The sequence below is a fragment of the Pangasianodon hypophthalmus genome, chromosome 15, assembly GCF_027358585.1.
Source record: "Pangasianodon hypophthalmus isolate fPanHyp1 chromosome 15, fPanHyp1.pri, whole genome shotgun sequence".
Taxonomy (NCBI): domain Eukaryota; kingdom Metazoa; phylum Chordata; class Actinopteri; order Siluriformes; family Pangasiidae; genus Pangasianodon; species Pangasianodon hypophthalmus.
In genome coordinates, this window is record NC_069724.1 from 11,555,122 (window position 1) to 11,577,639 (window position 22,518).

The window sequence follows — 22,518 nt, forward strand, 5'->3', positions numbered from 1 at the left end:
TTAAGATACTTTGCTAAATTTATGATTTATTAAGTCTGACATCTAAAAATATAATTTGAATAATCTGATATTAGAGGCTGTGATTTCTGTGTACTATTACAATGCTGTGATAGGAGATTTCACTCAGCTGGGACTGAAGGGTTCGTTGTGTGTTGTGCAGACAAGGCTTGGCTTGTTTGTGTTAAGGCTGTGCCAGCTCCACATCTTCTCAGTCTCATGGGAAAGAGCTTGTGGCCTGCTGGTTAAGCTACACAAACACACACTCTGAGCGGGCAGCTCAGGGCAACACAGCTCTGCTCCATCTCTCAGCTTCATTAACAGGCGCCATGTAGCTGCAAACTTTTCATACACTCATCCTCAATACTGCAGTGTCAGAGCTGTGTGGAACTCAATGCATTTATTGTATTTCTTCATCAATACAAGAGTAGAGTGCATTACTGAGATCATGATGGAGAAAAATAAAGTAATTAGGCCTAGATTTGATCCTCTTCAGGCTTGTCCAACAATGTTACATTGATACAAGCAGGACATAATTCAGGACTTGACTTCTTTTTTATTATATGGTGGCTTCGATGGTCAAGTCCCAGTGAATGAGTTACATTAGAAATGATAACATATTAGAACAAGTGCATTAATATAATGCTGCACTACTGTCAGAGCTGCTGTTAAAGAAAATTAATCAACACCTTCTGACCAATCAGTTGAGTTGATAACTATGTATATATATATATATATATATATATATATATATATATATATATATATATGAGTGAAAAATTATTTTGTAGATCTAATCAAAAGAAGAATGTTCCCCTGTCAACCAATCTAAAGCATAAGACAAAATCAGCAACAACTAGTCTGTATAGGACCAACATAAAAAGGTTTCCCTGTGTGTTTCTGATTTGAAGAAGGCAGTGTGTGTGTGTGTGTGTGTGTGTGTGTGTGTCTGTGCGCGCGCGTGGGAGAGAGATTCCAAAAGAAGCTCAGAGGACATGAATGAAGTTGAAGGCAGGTAAACTACTATATAAGGAAGTCAGTGTAATAACTTTGCATACCAATGTTATCAGGAAACAATTATATCACATTCAGAAAGGGGGTGCGAATTTTATTTATTTATTTATATTTTTGCTGGGTTTTAATATATTAACATTCTGTATTTGGTGAATATTTTTTTTTGGTTATAGGAAGTCACTGGGGTGAATGTGCACCATGTTGGGCCGGTTATTAATAGCTCATTTGTGGGTGTGTCCAAACCCGTTCCGCAGCCCCGCCCCCTTTTAGTGAGGAAACCTAACCTGTGTGCGCGTGCACGCCGTGCTTCGCACTGGGCCAGCTAACTCTGCTAAGTCATTTACCTCAGGAGAGTCAAGCCAAGTTCACCGAGCTAAAAATGTAGAATATAACTTACGTAACTCTATTTTGAGGGTATATCTGAATGTACGCCGGTACAGCAGGGCTGGGGGGCCTGAATTAGGGAATAAAGCGACTCGTTGGTGTTCTGTTTAAAGAGAGAGAGAGGGAGAGAGGGAGGAGGTGACCTGAAAATGAACTGTTGAGCTGGAGCTGTGACAAATGACAGATGGAGAAGACACACAATCTGCTGCTGGGGATTTTTACAGGTGAGAACATTTCAGCTTTTTTTCAGAGAAGACTTTTAAAAATAAGTGAATTAATTATATAATGATTGAATTTAGAATATGACCCTAATCATCCCTGCTGAAAAAAAAAAAAAAAAAAAAAAAACCCTCACAGAATTTGTCATGGTTTTAATGGTTATAATGGGAACTGTATTGGTTTTAATGGAAGCTGTAATGGTCCCTGTGGGTCTCTACTGTTAATTTGTTGCCAGTACCAATAATGGTAATGGTTTTAATGGTTAGCTGATGGTTTGTAATGGTATTTGTAATGGAAACCATTAGAAATTCTGTGATGCTTTCTATTATTGTTTTTTTTCACCAGGGGTAAGTAAATATACATAATCCATAGTATGCTGTTTTGTCACCTATATTAGGCCTATATTTATCTACGAATAGATAATCTATTAATACAAATTGATAATGGAAAAAATACATAACAAATACAGAAATAAATAAGTAAATAAATAACACTTTTGTATTCTGCATATATAAGGTAGATTTAGGTAGGCCATTCACACTGGTTAGGCCTAATAAAATGTAGTTAATAATGTGGTTTAAATAGTGAAAAATATAACATAAAGGTTGTATAATGGTTTAAAATATATTACTATACATTTTAGTCAATATTTAGTTATGCCAAGTGCTTTATCAACCGAGTGGAGTTGTATCCTAAAAAAAAAAAAAAAAAAAAAGATTTATCAGTTTAACACAGTAAAGGAGGGAAAATGAAATCAAGCGAGTAGCAGCACCATATCAACAATATATCACAAGATCAATATCTTATACCACATCGCTGTTGAATTCTGGATTCTGATTGGTCAGAAGACGTTGATTTATTTCCTAACAGCGGCTCTGACAATAAATCCTGGGTGTTAACTTCAAGAGAGGAAAAAACAGGCTGTTGATGGAATGACAGTTTATAGCTGCTATATTGTAAGTGATTACAGGAACTAACTTTTTTCATGCGCATTCCACAACATGACTATAAATGGATATGAAGTAGGATGAGTCATTCTTTAATACATAATATAATCATTGGAAAGTTGCTGGGGTATCAGAGGAATAAAACACTTCAGAAAGCTTTTATAGGAAAATAATCCACTTTGGGGTGGGGTAACAATAATGCCGCTTCATCACACCATGCCAGTGCTGATTATTTTCATAGTACTGATTATTATAACAGCACCACACACAGTGTTTTATTTCTTACATATTGTCAAGCTCTACTGATTATCATGTCAGCAGACTGACATGTGTCAGTTTTAGTTCTTAATACAAAGCTTTTAGTGAGATTCTTTTGACAGGAACAAGGTCAGTGTAACCCCGAATAATATTTAAAGGCACAAAGAGCATTTCTCAAGCATGCAGAAACACTTTCCGTGCCATTAGGAAGTCTGTGCTGTTTCTTGCACATGAATGAGAGCAGTAGGGAGTGGTGCAGTGTGGGCATGTAAAAAGTGTGTGTACCAAAATGACCGCTGATAACCCAGGTCAGACCCAGGTCTTTTAAAAAAAATCATTTTTAGCTTGTTGTATGGTAAAACTCTTAATTTGTTTTCATACTTATTTGGCATTTGCAAAGTTTTGTTGTAGTGCTCCAAAGTGTTATAATGGTTATGTAGGCTGTTTGGCACAAAACAAGATTAAGGTGGTTTGGCGTGTTGTGCATTCTGAGATGTACGTTGTGCGTTCTGAGATGCTTTTCTCCTCACCATGGTTGTATAGAGTGGGTAAATGAGTTACTGTAGCCTTTCCGTCAGCTTGAAACAGTCTGGCCATTCTCCTCTGACTTCTCTCATCAACAAGACTTTTCTGTCTGCAGAAGTGCCGCTCACTGGATGTTTTTTTTTTTTTTTTTTTTTTTTTTTTTTTTTTTTTTTTTTGTGCACCATTCTGTGTAAACTTAGAGACTGTTGCATGAAAATCCCAGAAGATCAGCAGTTTATAAAATACTCAAACCAACCATACCCACGTTCAAGTCACAAAGATCACATTTTCCCCTCATTCTGATGTTTGAAGTGAACATTAACTGAAGCTCTGGACCTGTATCCGTATGATCTGCTGCCACCTGATTGGCTGATTGGATAATTGCATGAATGAGCAGGGGTACAGATGTTCTTATTAAAGTGGCCAGTGAATGTATATTACATTATGTAGCTCTATATTATTATACACAATATCATTGTACATATGAAGTTTTTTTTTTTTTTTTTTGTATGCTCAACCTCTAACCTTAAATGACCTGTATGCAAATGGTTTTGCACGACTGGCTAATGAAAAGGGACACTATGAGTCAACTTTTGATTTTTTTTTGCAGTATTAACACAAAACCTGATACACTTCTAGCTTAGATGTTTGACAACACAACAACTATTCTTACAAAGAGCAAACTCAATTACTGTCTGAGATACAGTATGTCATTCCTAAGAAGAAAACATTTGGAAAATTCCTTGAAATGTCTGCTTTCAAAATGTTTTTGAAGTTTCTTAATCTGGAAAAAACTGATGAGAATACTTTTCCTGAAGTTTTAAACAATGTTTTGTCAGTTGGTACAAAGAAATTGACCTCCATTGTAACAGTGTCAGAATACTAAGTGTTTAGTTTTGGGTAAAACGTCCTTCAGGTGTAAGGGGTTAACTTGAAGAGAAAGTAAAAAAAAAAAAAAAAAAGAGAGGGTGGTGAGGGAACTGTTTATAGCTGCTACAACTTGATAACAGGAAATAACTTGTTTTGCGGACATTCCGCAACGTTATATGTAACTATAAACTGATTTTTTTTAAAAAAAAAAGTATGACATGTAGTTCTTTGATAAATAAAACAGTTGTAATTAATGGAAAAGTGCTGTGGAATAAGAGGAATAAAACACTTTGGGATGTACTTTTATAGGAAAATAATCAGCTCCAGGGTGGTAACAGTAACCGTACCCAGTCACTGATTATTTCCCTATAACAGCATGGCACTTAGTGTTTTAATCTTTAATCTTTAAGCTTTACTTAACTAGTGAAGCTATAGCCCGCTGATAAAGAATATAATTAAGCTGACAAATTCACTACTTTATTAGTGATGCTAATAAAATAAATCTGGTGTTTTTCCTCATTAGCAGATTGATTTATTCCCAAAATCAGATTTATTTCATATTATTGGATTTTTGTGTACATGTAAACACACTCACTGTGACTACTGCTTATTATTTACTTTTGGAGAATGAGTGCAGGAATATTGGTCATTGGTTGTTCTTTAACCTGCCGGTAGGCCCTAAGTCTGGATCATCTTGGATTTTTAGATATTGAGGATTTATATGGATTATTGGTCAGACCATGTGCCACCTGTGATTTGTTTGTTTTTTGCCCGTAGTTGCCCTATGCAAATATTCACTGGCTGGATGGAATACGACGAGGGACACAGCAAATAAGACTGTGTCCTGCGGTGCCCATGACAACAGCGGCAATTGCACAGGTAAATGTCCTGGTCTCATACCTCCCTTTTCATTTGCAACCATCTGCTCCAGACCAGGCACTCTGAGTCAGTGCTATACCCGGAAATTTCAAGGATTCTCTTTATTGCTGATCTATTCATAGTCATTTGAAAACAAAGCACCAAATAAGCACCAAATTCATAGTGATTTGAAAGCAAAGCACCGACTCCTAGTTCATGTTTTTAAATTCTCTTCGTGAGATAAGTAACCTGCTTAGTGTTAAGTAATCAGGGACATCACAGAACATGTTATTTAGCTCTGTTTGTGTTGATTACTGCTGTGTGCTGCTGGCAAAGAGCTTCTCATACTGGGTTTTATGTTTAAGATGTTACGAGTGTAATAAAAACTTTTAACCACGCTCACTGATACTACTCTGCATGCTCAGGTTGGCCGCCCTCGCACTCCCTGTTAAAGATACTTTTAAATGCCAGAAGATGTTTTATCAGGTTACTTGTATTGTAGGAAGATGCTGTAGTTCCTTCTCTTGATGTTTTCACAAAGCACAGTTTGCAGTTAATTGGTTATTGATGGATGATATACATCCAGATGGCTGTAATTTTGCATGGTTTGTTCGTTAGTGCACCAATGTACTAGGTTTACATCACATAGTATCACCCGGTTTGGATTTTTTAACAAGTAAACGCATGGTATCACACCCTTAACTGATAGAAGTACTGGTACTGATTCATGTGTATGTATGTGTTTGATTATAACTGTATGTGCATTTAAACTTAATGCGCTTCACAGTGTTGTGATGCATTTTTATTCTGTAACTATATGTGGTCTTCATATCTGACCGCTTTCCCACATGTTACATCCCTCTTACAGTCTACAAGCAAAAAATGGGAGAAACAACACAGGAAAGCTGTGAGTGAATTTTAAAATGACCCGAATATTCACTTGTAGTGAGAAAAAAACAAATTGAATAAGCAAGTGTTTAATATTAATATTACAATAAAATGTATTAAAATTCAGCTCCTAACTACTAAACAATGACCAAAATGTATGAAATGTATGCATGTAGTGAGTTAGTCATAGCTGCATGTGTCGTTTTTTTCAAAACCAGTAACACACTACATTAACACTGATTTTCACCCACAGTTCTCAGCAGAAGAACAGATGTAATTAATTATTTAATCAGTAGTTAATATTGATGGTTTTCTTTTGACTTTGGCAGGACACACTGAGCTCTTGGCACTAATATAATTAAACTTTTATATTAAATATTGGTTATTTTTGTACAGGATTTTGGCATTTGCAGTGCACATATGCCAGTGAATCAGAAACTAAAAATGCAGATGAGCCATCATTCACAAACATTGAACTACCAAAATAGAGCTCTGACACCATAAAGTAAGAATTGAATAAAACTATATTTATTGTTCCTTTTCATGTATAATGTTAAGAAACATTCAGTGAGCAAATTTTTTCCCAAAAAATGATTTTAAAGACAATTAGGATTGATCAGTACGCATCTGCACACAGTACTTTTATGAACAAGTCGCTAGTGATGTCATACTTTACCTGATGGCAAAAAAAGAGTCGCCTGTGAGGGATCATTGCATAATAATACTTAAAAGCATGTGTATAGTATAATATAATAGCTAGTTGACCTACAATGAGCTAGCCTATCATATTACGATCATTCAAGCCGTGGTAAGCAGATCCTGCGCCATTCAACCTGCAATTCAGTAGTAAAAGCTTCAGGTTTCACAACGTTTATTTTCCACATTAACATGCAAACCACAAACCAAGCTCGTATTTAACATCAGGGGAAAATGGGAGAACGCTTACGTCTCACAGAGCAGTGCCAAAAATTCTTTTAGTATGCCATGACGCATTTCAGTCCACTTTGGCGTCACCATGAGATTGTTTCTTCTGCACAGACACAAAGGATATCCTCCAATGGAGTGGCCATTTCTCCACGTGTCCTGACGAGTATGTACATTATTGTGTCCATGGGACGTGCCGTTTTGTGCAGGAGCAGAACACGCCCATCTGCAGGTGAGTCCGCGATCTGACTCTTACCTTAGAATGGGTTTATACCTGAAACTCGAGTACACAAGCGTATCGGTTTTATAGCCTACTGTTTCTGCCATTGTTTTGTCATTCTTGCGTTCTCCACAAAACTGAACTCTTTCTGCTTATCACACAGATGTGAGAATAGATACATCGGTGCCAGATGTGAATATTTTGATCTCGGCGGGTTGGTGGGCGAACGGAGGGAAATAGTCATCATTAGCATTATATCTGGACTGGTCATTCTCCTTCTCATCATTGTCTTTATATGCATCTGTGCACAGTGAGTCCACACGCAGCACACATTTATCTATATTATCATTTTTCAGTCTAGTTCCTTGTTGTGCCCTGTTTACGGCGTGCCTCATGTTATCGTCATCAGATACCATGATGACATCAGATTCTGAAGTCAAAGACCAAAGGGTTTTTATAGAACTACTGCAACTATGATTTTTAGTTTCACAAGATTTGTATTGATTTGTAGCTTTGTTTAATTTTTATCATCGTAACATATTTTATATACATCTTAACATATATACATATATATATATATATATATTCTTCTCTTTAAGATGATTATAATCTGAACGGTGCATTTTTTCCATATTCATATTTATGGGAAAACAGAGAAGTAAAAACAAAATGGCATTATGTAATATTTATGCATATTTAATAAGTTTCTGTAATCAAACAGCCTTTTCTTGGTGACCACATTCCAGTAAAAGGTGTGGGGTGGAATATAATCAGATTAAATGTGGCCAGTAAAGAATTCATACAGGCTCTCTGTACTCAAAAAGTCCCAGTCAGACTACATATTTGGGTTAATTCCAGCTCCAAACACACCAGAGGCCGATAACAAAGGCTGTAGAATGCTGATTATCCGGCTCAGAGGTATTGGGAACAGGAAAATATAGCCTGGCATTGGACTGGATTAATCACATTGTTGGTACACCGATCAGCCATAACATTAAAACCACTGACAGGTGACGTTAATGCCATTGATTATCTTGTTACAAAAGCACCTGTCAAGGGGTGGGATATATTAGGCAGCAAGTGAACAGTCAGTTCTTGATGTTGATGTGTTACAAGCAGGAAAAATGGGCAAGCATAAGTATCTGAGCAACTTTGACATCTGAGGGCCAAATTGTGATGGCTAGATGACTGGGCCATAGCATCTTCAGAACGGCCAGTCTTGTGGTGTGTTCCCGGGATGCAGTGGTTAGCACCTATCAAAAGTGGTCCAAGGAACAACAAGGAAGGGTCATTGGTGCCCAAGGCTCATTGATGCATGTGGGGAGTGAAGGCTAGTCCGTCTGGTCCAATCCCACAGAAGAGCTACTGGAGCACAAATTGCTGAAAAAGTTAATGCTGGCTGTGATAGAAAAGTGTCAGGACACACAATGCATTGCAGCTTGCTGTGTATGGGGCTGCGTAGCCGGTCAGAGTGCCCATGCTGACCCCTGTCCACTGCCAAAAGCTCCTACAATGGGCACATGAGCATCAGAACAGGACCATGGAGCAATGGAAGAAAGTGGCCTGGTCTAATGAATCACATTTTCTTTTACATCATGTGGACGGCCAGGTGCGTGTGCGGTGCTTACCTGGGGAAGAGATGGCACCAGGATGCACTATGGAAAGAAGACAAGCCGGCAGAGGCAGTGTGATGCTCTGGGCGATGTTCTGCTGGGAAACCTTGGGTTCTGGCATTCATGTGGATGTTGCTTTGACACATACCACCTACCTAAACATTGTTGCAGACCAAGTACACCCCTTCATGGCAACGGTATTCCCTAATGGCAGTGGCTTCTTTCAGCAGGATAATGCACCCTGCCACACTGCAAAAATTGTTCAGGAATGGTTTGAGGAACATGACAAAGAGTTGAAGGTGTTGACTTGGCCTCCAAATTCCCCAGATCTCAATCCGATCAAGCATCAGTTGGATGACAGACAAGTCTGATCCATGGCCCCCACCTCACAGCTTACAGGAAATAAAGGATCTGCTGCTAACGTCTTGGTGCCAGATACCACAGCACACCTTCAGAGGTCGTGTGGAGTCCATGCCTTGAGGGGTCAGAGCTGTTTTGGCGGCACAAGAGGGACCTACACTATATTAGGCAGGTGGTTTTAATGTTATGGCTGATCGGTGTATATCAAAGAATCTTTCCAAGAAATAAGCATAGATTTGAGCGCAGTGAATAACATATGTCTTATGTCTTATGTGTCCCTTATTTACATATCATATGCATATAACATGCTCTGACTATTCTGTGCTTAATTTAGAATAAATTTATTTGCATGAAGCACCCCCTACTTTATTAGTATTAACATAAATTTACACAATATACATGATTCATACAATTTCCATGAAACTCATTACCAATTTACTATCATATGCATATTATTTACATCAAAACCCTCCCTTCTTTGCTATTATTGGCATATACACTCACAGTCCACTTTATTAGGAACACCTGTACATTCAGGCAGTTATCTAATCTTGCCAATCATGTGCAAAAAATCATGAGCTTCAGGTAATGTTCACATTAGGGCTGCACAATGTTGAAGAAAAATGCAATATTCGATAACTTGAAAAACAATCTGATACTATATCTAATCTGATACTGAATGGTACTAATACTATAATGCTATAACTGTGTGTGAGTGTGTGTATGTGTGTATATATATATATATATATATATATATATATATATATATATATATATATATTTGTTATCAGTGTGTGTGTATATATACATATATATATATATATATATATATTTAAAAACTGAAAATGATATAACCAACATTCATGTTCCATGTATGAAATTGATCTATTTAATCTATAATGCTATCCTAATTTAAATCATATCAGTGCTAGACAAGTGCTATTAACATTGCACTGCAGGAGGTGGGACAGAATATAGAGTAAAACATGTTTAATGAAAAATTATTATATGTTAAAATGACTAATTAAAACTGCTGAAATAAAAACACTTACCATTGGCAAGATGCAGCCTGTGCCCAAAGCACTGAAGTTGGGGCCAAACATTTATGTCCACAGCTTTAACTATATTTGTAGCGCTGTCGGTGGTAAAATACATTAGATGCTCCTCACTCAAATTCCAACCAGACAAAGCCTCTTGCAGTCCCAGAGCTATGTTTTCCCCACTGTGCTCACTGGGAAAGTACGACATCTGTAAGCACCGACTTCTAAAGTCTTAGTCAATAAAATGAACCGTCAGTCTAATGTACGGCTCTGTTGCTCTGCTGGACCAGAGGTCCGTCGTACACGCAGAATGTTCGACATCTCACAGTTCCAGCTTGACATGGTTGCGACAATGCTCGCACGTTTGGGGGATAGCAGTCTGGGAAAAATGCGTGTGAGAGGCAATGTTGTACCGTTTGTTAATGATATTCATCAGGTGCACAAAACCTGGTTTCCCCACTGTGGCGATCGGCACTATATCCTTTGCCAGAAAGTGTGTTATGGCCTCTGTTATTTCTCTATGACGCCAAGAGCTTGCAGGATATGGTGTTAAGCTCAAAACTTGATGCTATGGATTGTTGTTTAGGTTTGGAAACGAGGGTTGAATTAGTTTTGCTTGAAGATTTTTCTTTCGAACACAGCTGATAGAAATTGTTGTGCTTTTACTTGAGGTGACTGTGAGGATTTGTAGTGTTTCTTCTTTGCATTGCCACCCACGATTTACATGTTTTACATGTAACTTCAGTCTGCATGTGGTCATCTCTTTTGAAGCCGAAATACTGCCATATAATTGAGCTGCTTCTTTGTTTGCCACTAAATCGTTGGCAGCAGCTGTGGGTGCCTTGGGTTCACTCGAAGTCTCTGGTTCAGTCATCTTTTCAATTGGTTTGCTATGAGCGTATCACAATGGCTTGTTGATCGTCTCTCTTACGGCTTTGGAGCATGCGCACTCACGCACACCTCAAATAACAGTCGCTTGAACAGTCTATTCTCTGTTATCTGTGTCGCCCTAAAACATGACTTTTCTTAACTTTTTGAAGTATTAAAATCATTGTTATCTCAGGCCCTTGCAAAATGCATATTGCAATAGGTACATTTGCGATATTTCAATATATCGTGCAGCCCTATTTCACATCAAACATCAGAATGAAGAAAAAGTGTGATCTCTGTGACTTTAACTGTGGCATTGTTATTGATACCAGATGGGCTGTTTTCAGTATCTAAGAAACTGCTAATATCCTGGGAAATTCACACACAGCAGTCTCTACAGTTCTGTGGGTGGAAATGCCTTGTTGAGGCCAGAGGAAAACGGCCACATTGGTTTGGGCTCCCAGGAAGGATATAGTAACTCAAATAATCACTCTTTACAACCGTGGTGAGCAGAAAAGCATCTCAGCATGCACAAAACATCGACCTTGAGGTGGATGGGCTACAGTAGCAGAAGACCACATTGGGTTCCACTCCAGTCATCTAAGAACAAGAATCTGAGGCCCACATGGGCACAGGCTCACCCAAACTGGACAGTTTAAGATTAGAAAAAAAATCACCCGACCTTTTTCCAGTCTCCAACTGTCCAGATTCAGTGAGTCTGTGCCAATGATAGCCTCAGATTCTTGTTCTTGGCTTGCGGGAGTGGAGCCTTTTTCTGCTCTTGTAGCCCATCCACCTCATGGTTTGATGTGTTGTATGTTCTGAGATGCTTTTCTGCTCACTATGGTTGTAAAGAGTGCTTATTTGAGTTACTATAGACTTCCTGTCAGCTCGAACCAGTCTGGTCATTCTCCTCTGATCTCTCTCATCAACAGTGTGCTTCAGCCTGCAGACCCTCCACTCACAGGATGTTTTTTGTTTTTCGCACCATGCTGTGTAAAATCTAGAGATTGTTGTGTGTGAAAATCCCAGGAGATCAACAGTTTCTGAGATGCTCAAACCAGCCCATCTGGCACCAACAACCATGCCACAGTTAAAGTAAAAGAGATCACACTTTTTCGCTTTTTCCCCATTCTGATGTTTGATGTGAACGTTAACTGAAGCTCTTGACCTGTATACTGTATATATTTTATGGGTAGCGTAGCGCACATTGGGACCTCTGGTGTTCAAACATTGCAGTTGCATTAAATGCATAATTAATAGAATGCTGAAATGCACAATCCCACGATGTGCATCGTCAAATTTTTTTGCATCGTGATGCATCGTGTCACGATGTATTGTTACACCCCTAAATAATATGCATATAATTTACATAAACCACGTGCTAATTTACAACTATGCTCATCATTGGATGAAACACGCCCTAATATACCTATATGCATATCATTTACATGAAACAGGCATTACATTCCAGCACTTCCTTTTCTCAGCAGAAGGCTATATCGAAAAAAGAGAAGAAAACAGGAGAAAAGGGATGAAGTGGAGCGGCTGAACACACTAAACACTAATGAAGCTCCACCTGCCATCGGAGAGGTGTCTGACACGAACACAGTATGAGGTGAGAATTCCTTCCTTAAATACATATTGCTCATTCAGCATTGTTCACCGCCTTCAGGTCACATGACCAAGAACAATGTAAGCTTGATCAAGGTTTTTTTTTTTTTTTTTTTTTTTTTTTTTTTTTTATTGAAATTTTCGAAAATGCTTTCATGTACACAGATATATTTCCAATAATGCTGTGCATGTGAACAGACATATTTTCTAAAAACACTGTTTGCGTGGACAGAGACATTTTCGAAAACGTTCATGTGGGCAGGAATATTTTTATTATAAGTATATAGAAATTTTCAAAAATATTTGTATATGTGGAGCAGTCCCAAATCCTTTCCAAATCTCAGCTGTCCCACTCATTCAAATAAGCACAACAAACAGAAAAAAAAGTGTGAAATGACAACTGGTCTCTTATTAAATGCTGCTCAATGACTTCAAAGTGTTGCTCAACGAGTGCAACCGGATCTACAAGAGATTGGTTCGATACTATTATTAAGTTGGAAATGTGATCTATCCATATTGTTACAATACAACTCTTGGTGGTAATGCTGATTGACCAAACTTCTGGTTTGTCTGGGACTGAATAACAATATGTATGAATGCTCAAAACAAAACCACAAAAATCCCTAATCCCCTTCCAGCATTTCTTTAATTCATTTGCTTGTTTCTGCACAAATGAGTGCACCAACAGCGACTTCTGATGAAATTATGTAATCAGCAGCTCTGCAGTAAGCCTTAAATTGTTGTGCAGTGATTCTGGGGCTTTAAATCTCCTGTCCTGTCCACATGGCATGAATCTCCCACCTCGTAAGCTCAGTTGAAACCCATCTATTAGATGAAATGGACGGCAGCAGTGTCTGTGTTTCCATACCGTAAATGGACAATGAATGTGATCCCCACTGAGCCACGTTAACAGTAGGAAGGCAATGTTTCTGGCTCTAAAAGGAAACCATGTGCATAAACTCTAAAGCATGTCTACTGTGATGGGCATTATTTTCATATTGTGCACACGATGACATTCTGCTAAAATTCCCATCACATCTGGACACAACAACAGGGAACTATTTGCCACTTCTCTCTCTGGCTTGTTTGTGAGTGTTTTTATTTACATAACTTTATTTATCTAAATATATTTATTTCCTTTTTTGCACAGTAGGAATACTAATTGCAGGTAAACCTGACATTTCCGTTACAGCAGTATGGCTCAAAATCACTGAACCACAAAATAAATACAAACACAGGTCAGAATAATATAATAATATTTACTGCAGCAGTTCCTGGTCTTATTTGAATACCTCTGGCCAATCAGAGCTTCTTAAAACTGGTTTATGCTTTGTCAGAAGATTTTGAAATCCTAGAAGTAGGAGCTTTTTAGCTGTCTGCATGCTATTCATCAGAGAGTCACAAACAGCAAGCAGCAGTAGGTGAAACTGCACATTGTGTTGTTGCCTGTTCCAGCAAAATGGTGGCACGCTTTGATAAATCTCATAGCCTCTGAAAATCTTTCAGGAATTGCATGATTCCCAGTGTCTTTGTCTTCATGGTGACAGGAATCATTTTAGGTCATCTGTGATAATGGAAGATTTTTATACGTCACTGCTGGCCAGTCGCTGCAGAGGAGGCCACACCATCAGACATTTCTGTTTCAGAAAAGTAACTTCTTGAACTGTTTTTCCGACCTTCTGAAGGCTGTGAAAGAATGTTCTGGAAGAAGGCCAGTCAGAATTCCTGTTATAATGTAACAGACTTGGGAATCGCAGATACAGTCAGGTCCATAAATATTGGGACAGTGACACAGTTTTGGTAATTTTGCCTCTGTACACCACCACAGTGGATTTGAAATGAAGCGTAGACTTTCAGCTTTAATTCAAGGGGTTTAACAAAAATATTGCGTTAACCGTTTAGGAATTACAGCCATTTTTTACAGAGTTCCTCCATTTTCACAGGCTCAAAAGTAATGGGACAATTGACTGATAAGCAGTTTCATGGCCAGCTGTGGCCTGTTTCCTCCTTATATCATGATAAATTAAGGAGATAAAAGGTCTGGAGGTGTTGATGCAAGTGAAGGAGGCCATCATTAGGCTGAAAAACCAAAACAGACCTATCAGAGAGATAGCAGAAACTTTAGGAGGGCCAAATCAACAATTTGGTACATTCTTAAAAAGAAGGAATGCACTGGTGAGCTCAGCAACACCAAAAGGCCTGGGAGACCACAGAAAACAACTAAAGTGGATGATTGCAGAATTCTTTTCTTATTGAAGAACAACCCCTTCACAACATCTAGCCAAGTCAGGAACACTCTGGAGGAGGTAGGCCTATCATTGTCAAAGTCTACAATCAAGAGCCACCTTCATGAATGTAAATACAGATGGTTTACCTCAAGATGCAAACAACTGGTAACACTCAAGAACACAAAGGCCAGATTAGACTTTGCTAAAAAACCTCTAAAAAAAGCCTGACCAGTTCCGATGCAAGATTAACTTGTACCAGAATGATGGGAAGAGAAAAGTATGGAGAAGGAAAGGAAGGGCTCATGATCCAAAGCATACCACATCATCCGTCAAACATGTGGAGGCAGTGTTATGGCATGGGCATGTTTGGCTGCCAATGGAACTGGGTCACTGGGGTTTATTGATAATGTGACTGTTGATAGAAGTAGCAGGATGAATACTGAAGTGTACAGAGCTATACTTTCTGCTCAGATTCAGTCAAATGCTGCAAAACTGATAGGACAGCGCTTCACAGTACAGATGGATAACAACCCAAAACATACTGTGAAAGCAGCCCAAGAGCTTGGAAATTAAATGTTCTTAAATGGCTGAGTCAGTCACCTGACCTCAACCCAACTGAGCTGCTTTTCACTTACTGAAGACAAATCTGAAGGCAGAATGACCCACAAACAAGCAGCAACCGAAGATGGCTGCAGTAAAGACCTGGCAAATCATCTCAAGGGAGGAAACTCAGCATTTGGTGATGTCCATGGGCTCCAGACTTCAGTCGTTGACTGCAAAGGATTTATCTCCAAGTAATAAAAATAATCCTAATATTTATGATTATATTAGTTTGTCCCATTACTTTTGAGCCTGTGAAAATGGAGGAACTCTGTAAAAAATGGCTGTAATTCCTAAATGGTTAATGCAATATTTTTGTTAAACCCCTTGAATTAAAGCTGAAAGTCTACGCTTCAGTCACATCTTGACTGCTTCATTTCAAATCCACTGTGGTAGTGTACAGAGGCAAAATTACCAAAACTGTGTCACTGTCCCAATATTTATGGACCTGACTGTAGATTCGATCCGTCATGATGGCTATTAAATTACTAAGAACTAACTCATGACAGACTGTGTGGTTGTACAATAATAATTCAAGCAGGGATGGTGTGATACAGCCTGATATAAAGCAGAAGTGGATTGTTCTCTTAACAGCATAATCAAAAAGCTTAAACCACAGTGATTTGCCAACAATAATTACAATTATTTAATGAGTGTCTTCTCGTGTTTTAACTGTTGATAGTTATTAACGTTACGGAACATCTATGGGAAATTTAGTTCCTGTTACTGCTTATGTTATAACAGCTGCAAACAGTTGCTGCCTCACCAGTCTCATTTTAAAAATTATTAAGACCAAAAAAAAAAAAAAAAAAACGCAGCTTGTCATGTTATTGACAGTCTACAAAGCACCTCTGTCCTGAAGACTCTGATGTGTTGGGAAAATGTGTTGACCGTTACATAGCGCGAACACCCTAGACTCCTTCCATAATGTTAAATAAACATCTGCTAACAGAAAGCTGCCCCATATCAACAATTTCCTTTATTAAACAACACATTAGGCTTAGATTATGTAGCGCGTCCGCCACACAAGTCCCCGTGAATGAGCTGTTAATAGAAAAATAATAACATATTAGAACAGACCTATTATTGATCTGCTGTCCGAACTGTGTGGTTATATAAAATTAATCCACACCTTCAGACCAGACAGATTCAAGAATTCAACTGCACTGTGGTGTAATACAATATAAATGCCAGGAAAACATGGGGTTTTTTTTGTACATGGCAGTCAATATGTGTCTGTTCGCCCCCGCCTGTCGCTCTCTCTACTTCATGTATAAAACTTTACAATTCCTTCTTAGCACAGCTTTTTATAGAGCGGAAGAAAAATCACTCGTTTCACTTGTGTGGTAGTCATAGCAACAGCAAAGCTACTGCTAGTGTTTCACCAACTTTTCATATATTTCAGCAAAATACAACCATCCATGGGGCTGATTAAATCTTCAGCTGGGCAGCGGGCAGCATCTGTTCGACTGTTAGACACCTCCTCTAATAGGGTTTGATTGGCATAAGCTTAATGAATGTGATTATTAAGTGACCTAATTAACTAAGTTAACATGGTTGATCTCAGGATCTATATTGCACGATCACTCAAAACACAAAGGTATGCAAAATGCATCAATCTGCCATCCTGTCTGTCTCTTCCTCACAGAATGCTATCACACATCAGCAAAAACTTAGCTGTGAATGAGGAAAATAAGTAGAACTCAGGAGCACTGGCGTCGATGGGGATGTTTCCACCGCCAACAAGTCTAATCTTTCTTTTTACTAATTTTTATCCCTCAAATACCATCGACCAAGTTTGAATCAAAACAAAATTTAGTAAGTTTATCTGGTGCTAGCAAGGATATGTCCATACAATCTAGGCTCTTATTTGGGAGATATTGCACTAGCAAGAATTTCCTACCAATGGACTGACAGACCAATGGCAAAAATCTTAGCCAGAGATTTAGCCAGCCTCGAGCTCCTGAACATGAAGCTGTGAATAACATCTGTGTATGACAACCAGGACTGAGGAATGAGTGGTTGAATATTTGTAAACAGCAGATGAACTGATTAGATTTTGGAATTAATCCAAACAAAGTCACAGCAAAGTCAGATGTCTGAAATAGTTTTTCTTCAATAGTTTCCTTCCTGTTTGAAGTACATCTTAAGGGTATTTGAGACATACAAATTATTACTAGAAGGACTGCCTTTTTTTTTTTTTTTTTTTTTTATAAACACAACCTAATTAATGCACAAATTAATTAATCAGTGTGAAAATGGGTTATTTTAATATGGTGATTTACATGTTACATTTACATGTTTTACATGAGGAGAGAGTGCAAGTGGATGAGAAAATGATCCCCCTTGTAAAACTCATATCGCTTAAAGTTGTCTTTTATTGATTTTTTTTTTTCTTTACGTTTGAGTTTTGATGCACTTGCCTTTGATGCAACTGGTTGTTCTGTAGCTATCTGACTGTCCACCTTATGCCTTACTGCACCCTGTTTTACTTACTGTTTTGCACCCTGAAATGGTTATTTTATTTCATTAAAGCATTTTTAAATATAATGCATACACTATAAAGAGCAGTAAACAGTAATAAATGAAAGCCACAGTTCTTCTGGAGACTTTGACTGTGACACTTGCTTCTTTTTTTCACATGCAAAACCCAGCAGCCTTCATTATAATTTTGTCTGAAAAGTTGTCTGTTACATAAAATGTTGCTTTCTTTACAGTAACATATTAAGTAATAATAAGTTTGAAGTTTATGCCTCCATTTTAAATGTCATGTCAGATTTGATCTGGACATCAAATGGGTCCTTTTGTTTTCCCTCCTCATTTAGAAACCATGAGGCAAACCTTTGCACCTGACTATTCTTCCTTTTCATGCACTGATTGTGTGACTAGTATCAAACCAATTTTTTATTTATTTACATTTTTTTTGGAAAATGAGCAATCTGCTCAAGGTGTGTCCTTTTGTAGCTGATTATTTTCCTATAACTGCATGTCCAGAAGTATTTTATTCCTCCTATATGATTAGACAATGATTGCAATTTTATGCATTAAAGAACGACATGTCATGCTGTTTATCCATTAATACTGTAGTTACATTTAATGTTGTATCAAATTAGTTCCTGTTATAGTTTATATTATAGCAGCTATAACACTAATTTCTTCACCAACCACTCTTTTCTCTTAATTGAAGTTAAGAAGACAAAAAAAAAACCCACACAGCCTATCAGTTTGAAACTAGCAGAAATATAAACCTGTAATTTTTTCCATTTGCACTACTGTCAGAACTGCTCAACCTTCTGACCAATCAGCATCCAGAATTCAACAGTGCTAAGATAATATATAAAATATTATATATTATACCACAGCACTATAGAATCAGAAGGTGTGGAATACTTTTCTATAACAGCGTGACCTGTTGTGTGTTCTTCCTTACTTATTGATGTACAGTTGAAATGAGCAGTGCTTTTATTCTACTGTAATAATGCAATCCCACTGTGTGTTCTTTTATAGAGCTGTAAAACCAGTCTACAGGGAGTTCCTGCTGGACAGGAAGACATCCTGCCTGATTAGTGAACCTGAAGGCCTTTAAATGGACCCAAGGGATGCAGCATGTGATCCAACTCCAGTCTTTATTATAAATCAGCTGCATTTGGGAGTGACTGCAGAGGCAGGAAGGTAAACAGCAAAAGACTATGTGCTATGTACTATTTTCCAGGCTATAACACCAGCAGCAGTGTGTTTTGAATGTTATGGGCATAGGATCAGGAATCTCTGTCTTTTGTATAACAAGATTTACAGATCACCAGATCTTTCAACTGTAAAATGGATCTGTTTTTCTGTAATGCCCCAAAGGACAATTTAATAGATGGCTATATTACACAAGTGGATCCTTTTATATAAGAAAGGTAATGCCTTGCAATGGGGGGAAAAAGAAAGATGTCTTTTCAAGTAAAAAAAAATGAATATAGTCAAATGTATCCAACATTTCTCATTGCGATTATGATAAAACAAATACAAGATTATGAAGGCGATTTGAAGACATTTTTACTCGTTGGACTCATGTAAAGCTTGGAACTGTCTTCTACTGGCAGATAATTTTACAGTATGCTCAGAAATACTGAACGAATTGTTCTACCAATAGAGCAAGACAATAAAGGCTTAATCATCTTGCATTTATTTTAATATCACAATATGGAATACTAAATACATTTGGCTACAATCATGATATTTTTACAGAGATATCATTGCAGTGTGGAGAAAAATCTCAAAACTCTTTGGTGGCAAAGTGCAAGGAGACTAGACTACAATCGCATCATTCAAAGGCAGTTACCTCAGAATCAAGATACTAGTTACTGCAATGTTTGATGTCAAAGAATTTAAACATTTCTAGCAAATACACTGATCTATTTATTGCTTGAAATATGTAAAATAAAAAAATATATATATATAATAACTTTATTCTGCTAATGTAGTGTTATGTGCTGTTTTACTTGCTGTGTAGATAGAACATTCCAGTAAAGTTGAATCTATCATAAAATAAAATGAAGCATTTTTGTCACGTTTTGCTTGTTTGCATTAACTTTACTTGTATCCTTTCACACTGCCGAGTATCAGCAGTGGAAGTGATACGGTTGTTTCAAACCCTGCTATTGTTACAGAGAGAAAAGAAAAGCAAGTGAAGTTTGCAGATGCCACACCCTTCTACATACTAGCTTTGGTATGCAGTTTCCATTTCAGTGAGGTGTATTAACCTGTGTTATGCCTGTTTTGTCCGATGTCTTGGTTGAAATATACCTACATGTTTGTGAGTGGTAACATTTTTATTATTTTGTCACATAAAAGTAGCTAAACTGTTTCTGCTGCAATTTTCTATTCAAACAGAACAACACACAGCACTTATTTATACATTTATACATTAACACATAACATGTCTATACATAACTTCACCTGTTCAGGATACTCACTGTAGTACTGTTGTAAGAAAATAATCAACAATGGGACGATGTGATGAAGCAGAGTTACTGTTATTACCCTGAAGCAGTTTTTTTTAAACACCACAGCAATTTTCCAACATTTCCATGTTTTATTTATTAAAGAATCACAAGCTATACTTGTATCCATTTATAGTTACAATTAATGTTGTGGAACATCAACAAAAAAAAGTGGTTCCTTTTATCACTAAATAGTCATTCCCTCACCAGCGTCTTTTTTTTATCCCATAAAGTTAATAAGACATAAAACGTGGCTTGTCATGTTGCCAAGAAACCACAGGGTTATAAAGTGTAAAGTCTTCTGTCCTGAAGAGTTTCCTGTGTCAGAAAACTTAGTTACAGCTTTACCTCTGACTGTTACAAAGCAGTGACACTGGAGATTCCTTGCATAAATGCTAAATAAACGTCTCCTTAAAGAACACGTCACCTTATCAATGATTACACACATTTTTAATCTGTTTATGTGGAGCTTTCACCATGCAAGTCCCAGTGAATGAGCTTTTACTTTAGAATTGATACTGCATTAAAACGAGCTCATTGATATAAACCTGTGATGTGCAGCTACACTACTAAACAGTGAAAAAGGCTCCTCCTTAAGCATGACTTGTGCTAAATCTGCTAGTAATGCAGGTCAGCCATTGCAGTGCATCAGCAGCACAGACACACACTACCTCCTTTAATGGGGCACCATTACTTTTGTACTAATTGATTGGCTAGTCTTGTTTGTGTTAATTTTTGGATTTGTTGCAGGTTGCTTTCTGTCAGGTCATTAACATGAAGTGACACAAAATTTTAGTTTCAAAAATTATATTACTGTGTGGGATAGAAATAAAAAAGCGATTTAAACTTGACGGCATAATTCATATTTAAAGTCGCAGGAACTCATCACAAGTCATACGATATAAGTTCATCAAAGTTCACATTAGTGAGTCACCTTAAATCTCAGAAGTGAAATGTAGAATATGAAAGTTTTTTCCAAATAACTGAATTTTCATGAACACATTTCTTATGTAAATGCTCCTACACATAATTTAAGAAAAAGTTCATTCATATCCTGTTTGATAAATGTGACTAATGGAATATATTTCCAGATAACAGTACAATTAGAAAACAATGGGATGGCTTTCAATTTAATACGTCTGCGAATTGAACGACTTATTGAACACACTGCATAATAAAGTAGGCTATTCATCACAGATAGAATACTGCCTATATCACGTGAGGTGTAACGAACATTCAGAATTAATGAAGCACGCACTCCCTTCTCTGAAAAAGTATCTACTTCTTTATCTCAAAACAGGAGCAGCTATATTGGCTGGAAAAAAAAAAACACGCTTCTCCTAAGCCCATTGTTTTTCACGAGTCAGTACGCTAGCGTAAAATCATACTAGTGTATTAGCTCGAGAAAAACAGCAATGGTTTCGGTGAGCAGCAAGCAGGAACTGGAAGATTCCTCCAGATCCTTAAGGACTGATGTACAGGAGCAGTTCGGCTTTCCGTTATGATGCTGATGGACAGAGAGTGGTGGACCAAAACGTTACACTGTGCTGAATCCGCCAAACGTGTACGATACACCAGCACTAATACCACAAACATATCCGACATCACCCTTCTATGGAAGAGGCGAAGCTACGCTGACACGCACATACAAGTGCATGCACAGCAAACTCAGCTGCATTCAGGCAGCCTTTTCTGGCTGATTCAGTTCAGGTTAAAGAAATCACCACAGCAACTGGGGAGTTCATGTTCAGTGGTGGAGAACACAGCATTCAGAAACACGTATAGCACTACAGAGAGCTGCGTTACTCAGACAGACAACGCAATTAGCTAACAGCGGAATGGGAAAAGCTCCACGCTTCAGACACACCCCATTGTCAGTCACACCAGTGAAAGCTTAACCATGTTTGATTTTGGTACATTCTAACACTTTTCTCTGTTATTTGTCTGAATATAGTCTGCATAGGTCAAACACTGAGTTATTATTAGGTTTCAGTTATTGTGGTTTTATAATGATGAATGTTTTAACCAATTAGGAAACCTAACACAGATAACCAGGCAATGCTTATTTTTGCTATAACATCAAAACACTGCCATATCGTGT

General features: G+C 37.7%; 1 protein-coding gene across 3 annotated transcripts; it reads left to right on the forward strand.

Moving 5' to 3' along the window:
• Nucleotides 1–1,261: 1,261 nt before the first annotated feature.
• On the forward strand, nt 1,262–19,984 carry btc (betacellulin, epidermal growth factor family member). 3 transcript variants are annotated; one of them, XM_034311430.2, is made up of 7 exons: nt 1,262–1,619; nt 4,992–5,093; nt 5,941–5,979; nt 6,999–7,116; nt 7,268–7,414; nt 12,478–12,605; nt 18,937–19,984. In XM_034311430.2, the coding sequence occupies exons 1-6, from the start codon at nt 1,580–1,582 to the stop codon at nt 12,602–12,604; spliced, it is 573 nt and encodes a 190-aa protein (XP_034167321.1). In that variant the 5' UTR covers nt 1,262–1,579; the 3' UTR covers nt 12,605; nt 18,937–19,984. The 3 variants fall into 3 exon arrangements, with proteins under 3 accessions (XP_034167321.1, XP_034167322.1, XP_034167323.1); XM_034311431.2 differs by having other exon boundaries at nt 12,481–12,605; XM_034311432.2 differs by lacking the exon at nt 5,941–5,979.
• Nucleotides 19,985–22,518: the final 2,534 nt, after the last annotated feature.